Below are 16,886 nucleotides of genomic sequence, written 5' to 3'. Positions count from 1 at the left end.
AGGCAAAAGCAGCACAAGGGAGCACTGCTAGGAATACAAAACAGCTCTGGTTGAAGGCTGATTCATCCATACCTAAAATGAAGACTGTATACCACTTCCCATTTCAGCAGTACATGTGTTATTACTGATGGCTGAAGCTCTCTGGACTATCTGGAAGTGGTCCACTAATCTGTTTTAAGAACCACTATGCTAATGAAGTCAAACTTCTTCTTCTTTGGAGTGAAATTTGGTGTAACACTTTCCTCTTTACTAGCAGTCAAATCAAAAACAAAAGGGCTCCATGCAGCAGTTTCTAAACTACATTAACAAAATAACTGAATTGTATAAAATGCATCAGATATAAAGAGAGATTGTTTATAAATCCCCTAGCCCATAATCACTTATCAAATAGTTAATAATCTTACAACTGGAAGATCATGCTGAGTTCTGTTTAACAGCCTCTCAATAACAACCTGACCATAGTAACTGAAGTTTTATTTGCAAATATTAATTTTACAGTCTAACACTCAGACACAAGATATCACCCAGCTCACCCACACCAGGCTGGAAAAACATGAAGACAGGTGATAGCCTGTATTTCTTCAAATCAAAATTTGTGAATGCCTTGCATATTTATTCTCTATTAGCAACATTCATTTTTTGATCGTAGGGATTCTATTTCTAAAGAGAAATTTAATCCTAAGCACAACACAAAAATCTGGACATGGAGTATAATTAAAATTTAGAATTTTGGTAGAAAATACTATTACACATCTACAAGATAGTAGCTCTTAAAATCCCCATGACAAGACAAGAAATACATTTATATTACAACTTCATTGTACCTGCAAAAGCAGCCTCAAGCTTAGAAACTGGAGACTCCCCCCTCTATTTCATAAATTTACTGTTCAAAAGAAGTGGCAAGTAGGCAATCTGAACATATTAATTTATTGTGTAAATAAAACCATACTTAAACATGAAGCAAAATTACAGGTGTGGGTGAAAGATTGATGCCCACACTAAGTCCAACAACAAGCCTTTCAGTTAAACATGGGAAAACATTTACATGTGGTAAAGAAGACACTGTAGCCTGTAATGACAGAAAGAATACTGTCAGATGGCTATCCTGAAAATCTCTCTCCAGTTTATACTAGATGGGATCAGAAGTAGTGTGTCAGTTCTGATAGCAATTCATTTTTTGAATATGGGCACCTTGGTGGCAGTCTCAGCAGAGAAACAAAGGCGAACATCTCACTTCTGAAGGTAGCCCCTCAAGTGAGGGAGAGGGCATTGCTGGGGAAGTTTATATTGCTACCACCTGTGCTGAATATGTTTGATAGGTAAGATCATGCAAATCTTCCAGGCTATCATTTCAGCACTTTTCACATGCTCACGTCACTTTAAAAGTGGGGTTGATGAAAAGCAGGCAAAGCAGTCTAAAAAGGTCAGCAGAGAAGAATTTAGCTACTGCTCTTAAAGCAGTTTATTACTTCAGTATCCTACAGGACAAAAAATACCCTTTCACACATTAGCTCAGTGGTCAAGCTAAATTAAGTACACACTGTGTTCAAAATGAAAGACTAAGCTTTGATGTAAGAGGGAGAAGGGTGCCAGATACGCTGCTCAAAAAGGGCATTATCGCTGTTTCAGAAGCAGTTATGAATCAAAAATATAGCTTGTTATATTGCCAAAACAGATGTGACAGGTTAGGGGTCAGAAAGAGGTGGTCCATGAAAATGATGCCATGCATGAAGTTCTCTTACCTTCTTAATGCCCAGTCAAAATTAAAATGAACTAAACAAAGAGTAAGAAGAAAAGGAGAAAATCTAGTATGTAGGTTTATTTTGTGTTGTTAAAGAATGTGTGCTGCTCACTAGCAATTTGAAAGTCACAAAGTCAGAAGTGAGGAAATAATGGCTGAGCAAAGTAATTGCAGTGTCTTTGCCTTAACAGCTTGATTGTTTGGAGGGGATGGGATGGGACTGGCCAGGTGTACAGCCAGGTAACATGATCTTCCATGGCGAGGACAGAGACCATTTTATGATGAATGGAGCTGTAAGACACATTCTTACATGTTTAATGTGACATACTACAATTTAAGTTTAAAGACAAGACAACTTTTCTGCTTTTAATCATAGCTGGAGTAATAAAAAGTATGCTTGAGAATAAGCACTGGTCTGTGTCTACTACAGGACTGCTAAAGCAGTTGAATTTACTGCAGATATAATAGATTTGTTCTTTACTCTCAAAGAATAGTACTTAACATTTAAAAACTCATTTACCATTGCAGCTACCTTAACTAAAGCATTTCAGTAATAGAACTTGTCCTATTTGGCATAGAGACAGTAAGGCAAGCCACCTAGGTGAGCAAACTGATACCACCTTCGGAGTAACGATCCATCCCAGACCATACAGAAACTTGGCTGCAGCTCAGCAGTCTCCTTACCATATCTTGCCAGGTTAAAGTGGTTTAACCTATTATCTTACATCTACATGTTTTAAATTGCTTATGTTAAACAAGCATACTAAGCCATTCCCATACTAAGCCAACATACTGAAATATCCAAGGTAGAAAAACCCACATAAGCAAGCAATTTCCTAATTAAGACTGCCCTGGATAATACTGTAGTAAAATTGAGATTAAAAGACTAAGTCCATGCTTAGCCATACTTATTCAGTAATTGTTAGTTTAATACTATGAAACCCTTCTAATGTTGTAAGATCCTCCGATAGAAGAGCTAAAATGACTGCACACACTATTTTTGTGGCAAGTTGTACATATAATTTAGTTCCAGTTTTTAACAGGTTATTCAGGACAGCATGGGTAATGCTTTTTGGTATATTATCCTTATATCTATTCGTTACTGAGGAAAATTCAGTGAGTTTTCCTGTTAACATTCAATATGCTATTAGCATTTGAGAGTAAGATCAGAAGGAACTATTATGATAATCTGACTTCCTACATCTCTTAGGCGCTAGAATTTCACCCAGTGATTATCTGCTGAGGCAGAGATTTTCAAAAAAGTGATCAATGATTTTGGGTGCCCAACATGAGATTTGTTAGAGGGGCCTCATTTTCAGAGGGTTGGCACTTCAGCATCTTCTAAAAAAATCAGGCTCCCTTGAGGTGTCAAAAGTTGAACACACAAGTCCTAGTCACTTTTGAAAATCTTGGGCTTAATAGTTCTTTAACAGCAACCCTAGTGAATTTGCTAAAATACTGACAATGTGGTACAAAGATAAAAAAACAAATGGTAAATGATAAATATGAAAAAGTTTTAACTTAGTATCAACATGGTATTAGGAGAACTAGAAATATTTAAAAATAAATGCTGTACTAATATATTCCATGTAAGGAATTCTTCTCCCTTAATTCTGTCCTATATCCCACAGGCTGCAGCAGGAGTTGCAGAGTAGCTGCACAAGTTCCAGCTTCAGGTTGAGGATACATCTCTGCCCCCATATTCCAAGCCTTTGCATTATGTTCCCAATAGGTTCTGTACTCTGCCTTTGTACAGGGTATGAAAATTTAGTGCTTAATGAGGTGATAAGTAGTTGCTTTTCCAATAATGTTCTAAAATACTTTGTATATTGTGCAGAGCCCCAAAAAACCCTAGAATTTGTCTTATTAGTAACATAATAAGATTTCACTAGATAAAACTCAACCCAAGCCTTCTCTCTAGGGTTAGCTGCTTCTAGGATTCCAACCTCAGGATTACCCAGCTCAAACACAAGGTTCCTTTTCCCTCTCGGGTACAGAATTACTCCCCACCTCCCTACGTCCACACTGTATCCACACCAAACAAAAAAAAAAAACCACACACCACTAAAATTTACCTTTTTTATTTATTTATTTTTAAACTTAACTGTATTTTGTGGGTGCTTCAATGAACACAAATTTAGCAATGAGGCAAACTGCTCTTGAGCCATCCACATATAACTAGGATCAGAACCACATTATATCCCCCCTGAAAAACATTGATTTTTCCACTCCCTACATTTTATACTGTATGGAAATCAAATAGTAGCTACAGTCTTTCCAAGAAGTGCACATTGCTATGGCTGACACAGGTTTCAAATTGTAAAAACATGTATATAAAATATGACACAAGCAACAGACAAGAAATCTGTACAGTTGGGAGAATTTTGTAATTTAAAAGATCCTAGTCTGGGTGAAATGAAAGTGCTGTGGTCACCATGTTTGAGCACAATGCACTCCTCTTTCTATAATCAATTATTACATTGTCTTTTTCTAAAAGAGAGTTAGCATATTAAAGGCAACCCTACAAAAACTAATCCTGTTGGTAACAAGAATGAATGCCACACTACATATTCAACTCTTAATTCAAGACAACTTGCTTTCTTCTGTGTTTTCAAGACTGGCATTAATGCCCAATATGATTTGCTCTCACCCAGGCCAATTGATCTTCCAAATGCATTTCACTATGCCAGTGGTTCTCAAACTTCATTGCAAGCAACCCCTTTCTGACAACAAAAATTACTACATGACCCCAGGAGGGGGGACCGAAGCCTGAGCCCACTGGAGCCCTACCGCCCTGGGCAGGGGGACCAAAGTTGAAGCCCAAGGGTTCAGGCCTGAGTGAGGGGGCCCAAAGCTGAAGCCCCAGGGTTCGGCCCCAGGCGGTGGAGCTCGGATTTCATGCTCAGCCCCAGCAAGTCTAACCCCAGCCCTGGCGACCCCATTAAAATGTGGTCCTGACCCACACTTTGAGAACCGCCGCACTATGCATTCATTTAGATGTTTAGCGTCCAAGTTTTCATATGTAACTACATCCACAAAATAAATAGATATGCAATAGAAAAAAAATATGAATATGCAGGTCTATCAGTTTATTTTTAATAAAATCGAATTGTTAAAGGTCAGCTGTCAGACTTAATTTGTTAAAAACAGGACAGAATCATAACAAGTTTAAAGGATGGCATGAAAGCTGCTTGACCTGCAGAATATTAAGGAGAAACTGCAGAGAAAAAGACTGAGGGCAATAGACATTTAGCAGCTGATGGTTATGAAGTGTTACTGTTTTTTCAGCTTAAACCTATTTTCCACTTGAATGTTCGGTACCTCATACATTGAAGGTTATTATTTTTATCAGATGGTTACCATTTCTAAAAATTATTTGCACTTTGTCAAAGGCTGATGTGTTCTGCTTAAAGGTTTGTCAGTGTTTATTACCATGCTCTGCTAAACCCACAGGGCTTTTTGTTTTTAAAGATGTGAAGCCATGGCTTCTATTATCTTTGAGAACACGGAATAGTTTTAGGAATAAAAATGTGAACATTTCCTTTTTATAAAGCTATGGGTACCTGAAAATCCACCATGAGTCTCAATCTCACCAAATCAAAAAGAAGCCATACAGAGAATATATTATAGAACCCACATAGGTTGGAACTTTTAAATGCAGAGGACCAAAGTTTGTCTCAATTATTAATCACCATTGATAATGGAAGTTACATGGCTCAGGTACTGAGAGTTACTGTGCCTCAAGGCCAAGTAATAAGCCCTCTTTTCCTTCAAATCTTTCCCAAAATCCTAAGTTCCAAAAGGTTTCCATAAAAAGAGAACCATAGGCAATCCTAACAACTTGATAGCTTTATTGTATCTGCTTTTGTCTTTAGATTATAAGCACTTCAGAGCAGGAGCTCACAGTCTCATATTAAATGTACCACTGCAGTGTACATAAATACATTATAAATACGAAGAACTGTGGGATTTGATTTTAAGCCACACACACATTATATACACTATAAGGTACAGGAAAAAAAATGCATTCCTAATTTGTAATGAGAACTACAGTGGAACTACTAATTATCTTTAGTCTCTGCTGTTTAGGATACAAAAACCATAGCTCCTCCAGACCTACATGGTTTTTAATTAGATTACATTCCTCCCATATTTTTCAAAATTTTGTACTCTTAAAAAAAAACCCAGACAGATGGACAGACAGAAACACACGAGACTCAGTGCCCAAGTCGTCAAAAGAAATGGCTGACTAGCAGTCCCCCAATGTGGATTCATGGCTAGGGAAGAGATTCTCAGGTGTTCCCTTAGCCCTCTCCTAAGAAATCTGAAGGCCAGTCACTGGCTGACTTTATAAAGTTATTGAGGCAATTTCCCCCAACACTACACCAGTCTTTATGAATTAATATTGCCATTTAAAAATTGTTAAATTAAAAAAAAGAGCACCAGTGCAGTATCGAGGTATGTACCAGTGCCTCTGAAAGTACAGGCTGGCATATCTCTACTCTTTCAACCAACTCCCTCCCTCCCTCCCTCCCAGGGAAGGGGAAAGAAGACTGGACCTGAGTATATTATGTACTTGGCTCAAAATATCTGAGGTATTCATTAGAAACAGAAGGACCTTCACCTTTTTTTTTTTAATTTTATTATTAAAAGATTTTTTTTCCCCTTTAATTTCAGGACATACTATTTAAAGGATGCTCTATCAGATTTTTTTTTTTAATTAGCACTGAAGTGGACTATTGGCTTGACTAATATCTGTACAGACCCAGGCCCTATGAGTTGAAACTACTTACACTGTCTCTGCCTTGAAAGTGAACAAAAAAGTGTTTAACATGTAAGTTTTGTTTTCAACTAGACAGTTTCTTAAAAGTTAAGGCGAAAAAATCATTTTCAATAAATAAGATTCCTAGCTTGTGTTACTACCAGAGACTACATGTGAAGACGTTTCAGTCATCATTTATGGACTTATACTTCGCACTTTATTCAGCTTTGACAATGAAAACAGATGAGTCAGTTTCACTTTTCAGTTCTCAAATGTAGTGTTTCCTTAAGGCTAATTAGTATTGGAGATCAACTTACCTTCCTTTCCTTTAAATCTTTCCTGATCGTATCTGTTGTAGGCAGCTGGAATAGACTGCTTAGTCCGTAAAGTGGGATCCTAAAACAAATTAGCAAACATGATATGCTACTGCATCTCAAAATGTATGTTGATTAACACATTTTAGTTTCTGAACTTTGGAAAATAAATATTCTATGTAAATTGACTTTACAGTTTTGGACAATTATATAGGTGGAAGTTTTCAGACAGTGTACTTTTAATTAATATTCTTCATTTTAACCTCTTATTGAAATAGTAGGTTTTAAAGAAATACTTAATGACATGCAAATCTAGAGAACTGACAACATTCAGAAGCAAGACAAAAGTAACAACGGAAAGCCATGTTAACTGAGCAAAATGAATGAAATCCAATTCCCGTTCATTTGCTAACATCTTGGGGCTCAAGAATGAATGGTCATCTGACAACATATGGCTGGTCCTTCAGCCACATGCACAGAAGACTCCACCACAAATCTGATTAAGCTAAAGAAGTGCTAAACCTACAGAACAAGATTAAATTGGGAGGAAAAAAAGGCAGATTTAAAATGCATTTTCAAAATGCTGCCAATCTAATGATGCACTAAATATCGATTCATGCATCTTTTTCATGGGTGACTTAGTAACAGTTACAATCATTCCAAACAGTATGTCTAAGTAGTCCCATGAACAATTTATGAAATTCAGCATACAGCAAGTATTTATTCATCTTGCTACTCCAATCTGGTACATTGGCATATAATACAGAGGTATCAAAATAAGTCGAAGTAAGACTAACTGGCTTTCATAGCAGATTACCATTAAGAGTTCAAGAATTTAGTTATTAAGTTTAATAAAACAACAGTAAACATCACAATTCAAAACCATTGCTTTTCTAATGCCTAGATAGACCTGAATAATAAAAATGTAAATCGGTCTTTGATTTGACACAGGCATAGGACAGCTGGTTCAATCTGTTGCTGCTCATGAGTCATGTTCCAGCTTCTTAAACATTTTACTACTTTATCTGTCAAAAAATACAGTTAGCAAGGCATTTTGCTGGAAATGGCGATAGTCTCATCTAATATACTTCTTCCAAGTAGCTGCAGAATGCCAGTGAGTGTTCAGTACATACAGTAGTTGGCACTAACTGTTCAGTCTGTAAGTAGCAAACGAAGCGTATTCACTCTTCCAATACCACTATATACAGTTTTGATCTAAGGAAAAAGTTCTGCATGAACAAGTTACTGTAATTTATTCAATTAGAGCCAAACAAAGTGAAGAGTAGTTTCAGAAGATTGCCATTATTCACTCAATTCAACTTCAGCTATGGAGCTACGAGCAGCAGGTCCATAATAAGTAGAGTTATTCTTACCGCTGGTGCTGTATTTGGTGCAGGCCTCTGTTCAGGTGCACGACCTTCTTCTCTGGCTTTTACTGACTGAAGAATCGCAAAAATATTCTTGGCAAAATTCTGGAAAGCAAGTTAGACACTTATGAATCCCACTGACCATCAAAGCTGGTTGGAGCATTAGAAATACAGCTAGAAGACATTTTTTGAGTCAACACATGTGCTTCAAAGAATGTATGCCTACTTGTAAATACAGAGAAAACTGCATACAAATTAGAGATACTTTGTTCACTCCTCTTTGGGAGTGTCTGAAGAACTGAATCATTGTGCAAGAACTCACACACATCTCATGGATTTCCATCACATCACCCTATCTGTTCAATGTAGGTGGGTGCAGCCTGAGCACCAAAACAAAGCTACTGGGTCTTTATGGTATTTATTCTGAGAACCTATCCTTTTAAACTGGTGAATACTCAGCCATTTATGACTGCAAAGATACCTGCGTGCAGATGCTACAGCAGGGGTGGGAAAACTACAGCCCACATCCGGCCCGTCAGACCTTTTAATCCAGCCCTCAAGCTCCATTGCCGGGGAGCGAGGTTGGGGGCTGCCACACTCTGGCGCTACAGCCAGGGAGCGGAGTTGGGGGCTTGTCCTGCTGCTCCCACTGGGGAGCAGGGTAGGGGACTTGCCGCGCTGCACCTGCCTGGAGCGCCCTGTGTGTTCAGGACCTGCATGACAGCATGCACGTTACTCCAGCTGCACAACCCAAACGCGCCATCAGAGCCTGGAATGTGCAAGCCCACGTGCCTCCTACTCGTTGGCTTAGGTGACTGATTTTTAGTAGTGTTAATATTCCATTGTTGAGGATAAAACAAAGAGTGGTTGGCCAGGGAGTGCTCAGTGGCAGTTTTCAAAGTTGTGGGCTGTCGGGACATGCGTGGGAGGAGATTTCTGAGAGCAGAGGGCTGGTGAATCTCAATGAGTTCCAACGACTGGAAGCTGAAGCCTGACAAATCCAGGCTAGAGAGAAAGGGCATGGAAAGGGAGTAAGTTTAATTTAATTACTGAAATATATGTTATGACGGTATATTTATAATGGTAGGTAAGGTTTTATGTTTATTTCCACTAAAACGTATCTTTATTAAATAAAGTTTATTTGAATATCTCTGAATTGTTCATTTCGTGAGCATTGATGGCCCGCCATACAATTTCCATATCCAAATGTGGCCCTCAGGCCAAAAAGTTTGCTCTCCCCTGTGCTACAGTCTATTTAAATATACGTTAGAACAGTTTCTTTAAAAAGAAATTGCAGTGGAATATAGTTTTCAGTAACATGATCCAGTGTAAAAACCGTGACTAAATCACCATTTCTTTAGATACGAGACAAGCAGCAGCATATTGTCAGCCTGACAACATGTATAAAGACATGACTATCAAAGATGCAGTCAGAAACATAGGGAACAGCAGGAAATTTCCACAGATCTCTAAGTAAGTTCTGAACTTGGGGAAGAGGGGGTGGAGAGGAAAGGGAGGGAGGCACAACTCTTCAGCTGGGCTTAGCTACTGCAGAAGGACATCTAAAACTCACCCACAGAGATGCTTAAAGTCAGTTAAGTTTGGGGTGCACTGCAAAGGATCATCTGGCTATTCAATCTCAAAATGATCAGACCAGCTCTGCATATAGTGGTGTGATGCTACACAAGAATTAGTTTTGTTGGGGGATAAGAGATGGCAACACACACAATAAAGTCAGACCTACTTCTTATAATTTTCAGTCCTGGCTGCAGCTTTGTTAGCTACTGCTTGCTAAGGCAGCTGCAGGTATCAGTATTTTGGCTTTGGCCATAGCAGTTATTGCATTGGGAATTCCCTGCACCCTTAACCAGCACCTCTACAAACAATCCCTCCCACTGGCTGCTTTATCAGGGCAGGAGGCAGAAGAGGAAAGGAAGTGGGGCTAAACTTCTGTACTGAACCAAGGTTCTGAAAATAGGGTAGCCTGCCTTTCTGCCCAATGATATCTGCCTGCCCAGACCCAGCAATGAGGGGAAGCCTAGAGACCTGCTCCCCATTGTAACTCCAGCACTACCAGACAAACCCACTATCCAAAACCAGTTAGGTGTAAACTGCTGCTCCCAACTCTCTACACCAGAAAAGGGAGACAATTCCTCCATTTGCAGGGAAGACTGCCAGCTGTGAGACCTGTCCACCTCAGAAACAAAAATGGATTCAATCTCCGACTGACCATCCAGCCCAACTCTCCAGTGTACCTGCTCCTCACCTAACACACACACACACACACACAGGGTATCCATTCCCAACTCTGGCAGCAAAGGCCACAGAATACATTTCTGACACAGGTAGGAGAAGCACCTAGAAGAGCATCTGAAATGCTGGGGAAGATACAGAGATACTAGGATATGAATGGAAGCGTGTGGGAGGAGTGATGGATTGTTTGGTGGGGTAGGAAGAGGAAAATATCTGTCAGGCCATACCACGTGTATCACCTATGGAATCAATTTGAGGGAGCCTCTTTAAAATTTTGTCAACATATCACTAGTTGCCTTCATGCCTTAGTTTCCTTGCTCTTCACCATATACTGCATCTTGGGTCGATTGAACAACACGTTAACCCCTTCTGAAACCCAGGAGGTAAAACTGGATATGCTGAGACAGGGGAGGAATTTAGGTAAGTAGTAGTCTGAGTAGAAATAATTTCTTCTGCCATTTACAGGAAAACTAAATGCAGTGTTCATTTTCAACCCTAGGTCAGACACACCAATTAGCCAATATGTGAAGGATTTTTAAGGGAAGGTTGGCAGTTTCTCAACTGGTAAGCAAGTTAAAATTTCATGAGTCTAGACCAGATTTTTGGTTTAGCATGCAGACAAACAATAAGATTTCTCAGACTGCTCATATAAGTTATATTCCAAGTCATTAATAAAATGCACAACTATAAAATGCTTGCACTAAGGTTTTCAACAGTGTGAAAATGTAGGTTCCCAAGACCAAAACTAATACTTAGCTATATCTCTTTAGTCCTACATCTATATTAAGAGTAAACATCCAGAAATAAGGATCCAGAAATGTTGTCTGTGGGCTCATTCTGGAACGCAAAGTTACAATCTTTTGACAGAAAAAAAGACTGAGTCAGAAAGTCAGTATTGCAACCAGCTGACCCATGTAGCTAGTGCTTCCTCAAAGTCCTGAAAGGTAGAAGCAACATTAAGCTTTCACTGTCCATATCTACACACATTTGTGTCTGAAAATCCCTCTAGCTTCTGCTCCAAATTTAGCTTAAACACCAAATTGTGCACTTTCAGGTTACTAAAATTCCCCCATTTGGGGGCATAAACTAACAATGGCTTCTTTGGGTAATTTGAAAAGTACTTTAAAGAACCACTGACTATATGGAAATCCCATCATGTGTCGTTTCTCTGTCTGGTTACTACTGTCACTCATGTGGAAGCTATTCTAGTTGCTTCCGAGTCCATCTGTACCTGCTATTTATTCATTATGGTATATGGACAAACTTGTTTTCAAGTACAAAAGTTAATCAGAAATTTCCATTTACTCTTTAAAAAACCCTGAAGTCACCAAAATATCAATCAAAGGGGGAAAAAATCTGCTGGGAAGGGAAAGTGTGGGAGAGAACAAGACAACAGCTGATGGGGAGCAAGGAAAATACAACAAAAGTCACACAAATAAAATGAATCATTTTCTTTTAAATCTTTTTTTTTAAATTATCCATTTGTTTTTTAAATGACATGGGAAAGTGCAAATGTTGCCCATTTGGTGCCAACTCAGGCATCATTTCTACAAGTTACAAGATGGGCACCAGTGCCTGCACAGAGCTTACTGCAGAATGAAAGTCTCAGGTGACAAGTGAGAAGAAGGTCAAACTTCATCCTGACCCAAACCCACTACAAATGTTGGATCCAGGTCAGGTCAAATGAGAAGACAACCAGACCCTCCCTGGCTTGGATCAGATCGGTTCGCCTCCTCCTCGCCAGTGGGATTGGCACTGCAACATCGGAGTACCCTGCTCCTGGCAGCCAGACGCCACCACATCACTGTACTGCATGTGCAGCAGGGTGCGCATGCTGATGAGTTGCAGTACCTCTCAATCCACAGCATGCTGTGACAGGGTCAGGTCAGATGGCTACATGAGAGTGATAGAAGGCAGATATATTAACCCCAGGTTAAGTAGGTCCCTTTTCCCTGGATAAGGTAACAGGGAAGGTTCCAGAACAATCAGGAACCTTCTGGAGACAATTAAGACAGACAGGCTGATTAGAACACCTGCAGCCAATCAAGAAGCTCCTAGAATCAATTAAGGCAGGCTAATCAGGGCACCTTAGTTTAAAAAGGAGCTCACTTCAGTTTGTTGTGCGTGAGAGGAGCTGAGAGTGAGAAGGTGTGCTGCTGGAGAGCTGAGGAGCACAAGCATTAACAGACACCAAGAGGAAGGTCCTATGGTGTGGATAAAGAAGGTGTTGGGAGGAGGCCATGGGGAAGTAGCCCAGGGAGTTGTAGCTGTCGCACAGCTGTTCCAGGAGGCACTCTAGGCAGCTGCATTCCACAGGGCCCTGGGCTGGAACCCGGAGTAGAGGGCAGGCCCAGGTTCCCCACAAACCTCCCAACTCCTGATTAGACACAGGAGGAGTTGACCTGGACTGTGGGTTCACGAAAACGGCCAAACTGAGGGCTGCCGTGAATCTCCAAGGCGAGCAAATCCGCCAATAAGCACAAGACCCACCAAGGTAGAGGAGGAACTTTGTCACAATGCACAGTGCATCAGGGGTAGGGCAGACAGTTGCCATCACATACAGCCACTGCCATTCCAAAACTACAGGCAGGAAATGGAGGTAGTGGCTCAGGCTTGGCGGGTAGAGAAGAGGTTTGGATTGGAAAATGACTCCACCCGCTGATTCAGGTCCTGCCTAAAAATTAAGCCTAAGCAGATCTTTATGTCAAACTTACATGCAGACTTTGTCTGTACTGAGGCTTACCACCGACTGGTAGATGGACTTCCAATATCATTTGAATTCAAGTAGTACCCACCTTTAACCCATCTATTTAATTGGGCTTTAAGACAGAAGTAGACTGAGGGACTGACAACTAAGTTCTACTAGGTCTGTGGTTAGGTTAGTGTGCATGAGATTTATTATGGGACACTGCAGTAATTAATACATTTTAAGATTGTGGGAGATGTTTAAAGAACATGAAATGATTAGAGGCTGAATTAAATTCTGCAGAAGTCTAAATACAACAGCCACATTGTACCTTTCACAAACAGCTGTTCTTTGAATCAAGTATTGCTTCCTAGCATTCTAATTAGAGGTTTCAGCAGTTCTATAGTGTACTATACTCTGTACAGAAAATGCAGATAGATATTTCCATTAAATGTGTGGATTATGTTTTGCAGAACAGATTTCACACCTCATTTGTTCTGCATTATTACACTTTATTCCACTAGTATTTTTATATTAAAAAGGGTACTACATGAAAAAGCTATTTGAAATCTTTATGTGAAACAGAATAAATAATTCAGGAGTTTGAAACAGCTATAAACATTACAATAGGTCGAGACGATGGACTAAAACTGCATAAGAAGTCCGTTTCTATATTTTTACTATAGATACATTTATGGAAAATGGACTCTTCCTTCAAGGTTTCCATGAGGCTGGTCTACGCAGGAAAGCTATTGTGAAATAAGCAAGGGTGTGAATTTAAAATGCAATAGCTATTTAAAATGCAGTTCTGTCTGGACACACTTATTCTGCACTAAAAGTGCCTTTGTGCAGTTTTGCTTAATCCACTTTGGAAGTGGACTAACCTTAACTGCACAATGACACTCAGTGTACAGTAAGCGTTCACATGGAGAGCCATTCCACAATAGCTATTCAGGTAAGGAAATTAAGGCATGAAGGCAACTCCCCAGTTTAGACAAGCTCTTGTTAGAAATGCTGCTCCTGTGTGATGGATTATTTATTTAGAACCAAATTCCAAAACCCCTATTCAAACAGAACAGTACTGTACTTCACGAGTAGTCCCAAATAATTCAAAGGGATCATTTGTGGAGTAAAGTTGAACAGTATTTTACATGAGCAAGGGCATAGGAATCTGGCCCTTAATTGTGGGTAAAACACATACTGGGGATGTTTTTATACAGAACAAAAAACTTACATACAAAATATGTATGTTGATCTCCGTTACAAATACTAATGTAGACATAAGTAAACTCCCATAAAGATGAAATGGGGATTCGGATCATAAAATGAAATTACCATCAGATTTGCATTGTTGTGGCCGTGTTGGTCGCAGAATACAGTAACTCCTCACTTAAAATCGTCCCAGTTAACGGTGTTTCGTTGCTGATCAATTAGAGAACATACTCGTTTAAAGTTGCGCAATGTTCCCTTATAACATTGTTTGGCAGCCACCTTTGTCCACTGCTTGCAGGAAAAGCAGCCCGTTGGAGCTAGCTGGTGGGAGCCTGGAACCAGGTGGATCAGCAGCCCCCCTATCAGCTCCCCGCCCCCCCTAAGTTCCCTGTACAGCAGCCACCCAGCAGGCTATCAATTGCCAGGTAGTTCAGTGTCCCCCCAGCACTGACCTGTGCTGCTCCTGCCCTCTGCCTTGGAGCTGCTCCCTGGAGCCTCCTATTTTCTGTGTCTGGGGCTGGGAGGGGGAAGAGGGGTGCTAATGTCAGGGTGTCCCCCTCCCCCCCCAGCTCCTTTCTTGGAGTGGGGTCAGCATACTTAAAAGGAGCAATGCGCGTCTCTCACACACACACAGTGCGTGTGTATGTCTCTCTCTCGGCCATGCTGCTGACTCTCCTCCCTCTATTCATGCTGCCTTGTAGAGTGTGAGACTATATTAACAATGTGTTAACCCTTGAGAGCTCAGCTGAGTGCTAGTTCATCATTTAGCAGTAAGGCATTCCCTGGGAAATATCCCACCCTCTGACTCTACCACCTCAACCAAGCTTCACAATCATCATTGCTGTGTACAGTATTAAACTGTTTAACACTTATACTGTGTGTGCGCGCGTGCAATATAGTCTTTTGTCTCGTGAAAAAAATTTCCCTGGAACCTAACTCCCCCCCCCCCCCCCCCCCATTTACATTAATTCTTATGGGGAAACTGGATTTGCTTCAAGTATCATTTTTCAGGAACATAACTACAACATTAAGTGAGGAGTTACTGTATTACAGACACAAGGTGGGTGAGATAAAAATCTCACATTCATACTGTTAGACAGTCACCATTTTTAAACCACAAATGTATTCAGTTTGAACAAGCTAGTAACAAGGATACTAGCTCCTAATTTAACTGGGCATACCTCACCCTTAAAGATTGCTTCAGATATCAAGTTCACTGCAAGAGCTATGAATTTCAGGAGCACAGAACAATTCTGCCACCTAGAGCTCATACACAAAATTGCTTTTACATTCAAAGAACAAAATGTTTTTCTTTACATTTACAAGCTTTATCCCACAACCTTAAAGAGGTCTTATTAAAAAGTGCTATAGCAGCAGCAAAGTCTACTCAGATACAGGTATATAGAACCTTTAATATAAGAATATCATTGAAAAATTACAGAATATTAAATTTCTCAAGTTATTATATACCATTGTGGGGATGGTTGGAGACTGTACTCCCCTCGTGTAAACAACTCCACAGCTAGGAACATTTTAAAAAATAGTTAAAATGACAAAAATCAAGGAATTTCAGTGCAAGCCACTTGGTTTTAATTCAAAATCTCCTAATTTCTATCACAAATTGCATCACTTCAAGATAGGGGCAAGTACCATGAGCCAGGATCTCCTGAGTTCTTAAAAAGATGCAAATGAAATTTGTAAATGATACGAAACTGGGAAGTACACACAAATAAGATCCACAGAAACCCAGAAATATTGGCAAGCAACAACATGGTATTGTGGTAATTAATGATGGGGGGAGGGGGGGAGAGATAGTTAAGAATACCCGTGCAATGGGAGGGAGAAATCTGGAAAGCAATAATGTTGGAAGGTACCTAGGCATGATGGATATCCAATTAGACAAATGTGCAGCGCAATAGTACAAAAACACAGTAATGTAGTTGTGTGCTGTATACACACAATCATCAAAGCTACAGGTGGGAAAGCAATAATCCTGCTCTACACAGTCCAAGCGTGACCATCTCTGGAATATCTCATTCAGTTCTAGGCACCTCATCACCCGCCCCGCGCCCCCCCTCCACACACACAAAGTTCAGAGAAGCAAAACTGAGAAGTGGACTGATTTATGAATCAAGATTAGAGTTCAATACATATATCTTATTTAAGGGTGTCTTACAAATGAAATAAGTGGGGTTGTGCCCAATTTGCCTCAAAATGATAAATTTGTTTTGCTTTTTTTAGAAGTGCAACAATATTACATACTGTCTACCCTATTTTCCAAGGAAGACTATAGATAACGGAGGGATTAGTAGAACATCACAAGTTAAAGGAGAAAAATTTTTATTAGACAGTTTAAAACCCCGTGTTGAAATACACTCCTAATAGTTGGGAAGAAACCTCTCTAGTTAAAAATCCAAACACTTCCATCCCTTCAACTGAGGGTTGAGAAAACACCTGCTCCATTGCACCAATCGTGAGAATTCTCCAGCGCAAGCAGGGAAGATGAAAATAGACTGTGAATTTCTTTAAGTAGAAAACAAGCAGGAGTTTT

General features: G+C 39.9%; 1 protein-coding gene across 2 annotated transcripts in view; it reads right to left on the bottom strand.

Moving 5' to 3' along the window:
• Positions 1 to 16,886, bottom strand: part of CDC73 (cell division cycle 73) — a 163,360-nt gene that overhangs the window by 119,281 nt on the left and 27,193 nt on the right. For both annotated transcript variants that reach the window (XR_006292582.1, XM_037907849.2), the window contains exons 8-9: positions 8,191 to 8,289; positions 6,821 to 6,899 (exon numbers count right to left, since the gene is read on the bottom strand). Coding sequence is in view for 1 of the 2 variants with exons in the window: in XM_037907849.2 (XP_037763777.1) it covers positions 6,821 to 6,899; positions 8,191 to 8,289 (178 nt within the window). In the remaining variant the exon portion in view is untranslated. The remainder of the gene's footprint in view (positions 1 to 6,820; positions 6,900 to 8,190; positions 8,290 to 16,886) is intronic.

This window comes from Chelonia mydas, chromosome 8 (assembly GCF_015237465.2).
Source record: "Chelonia mydas isolate rCheMyd1 chromosome 8, rCheMyd1.pri.v2, whole genome shotgun sequence".
NCBI lineage: Eukaryota > Metazoa > Chordata > Testudines > Cheloniidae > Chelonia > Chelonia mydas.
This window is presented reverse-complemented; position numbering and strand designations above follow the sequence as displayed.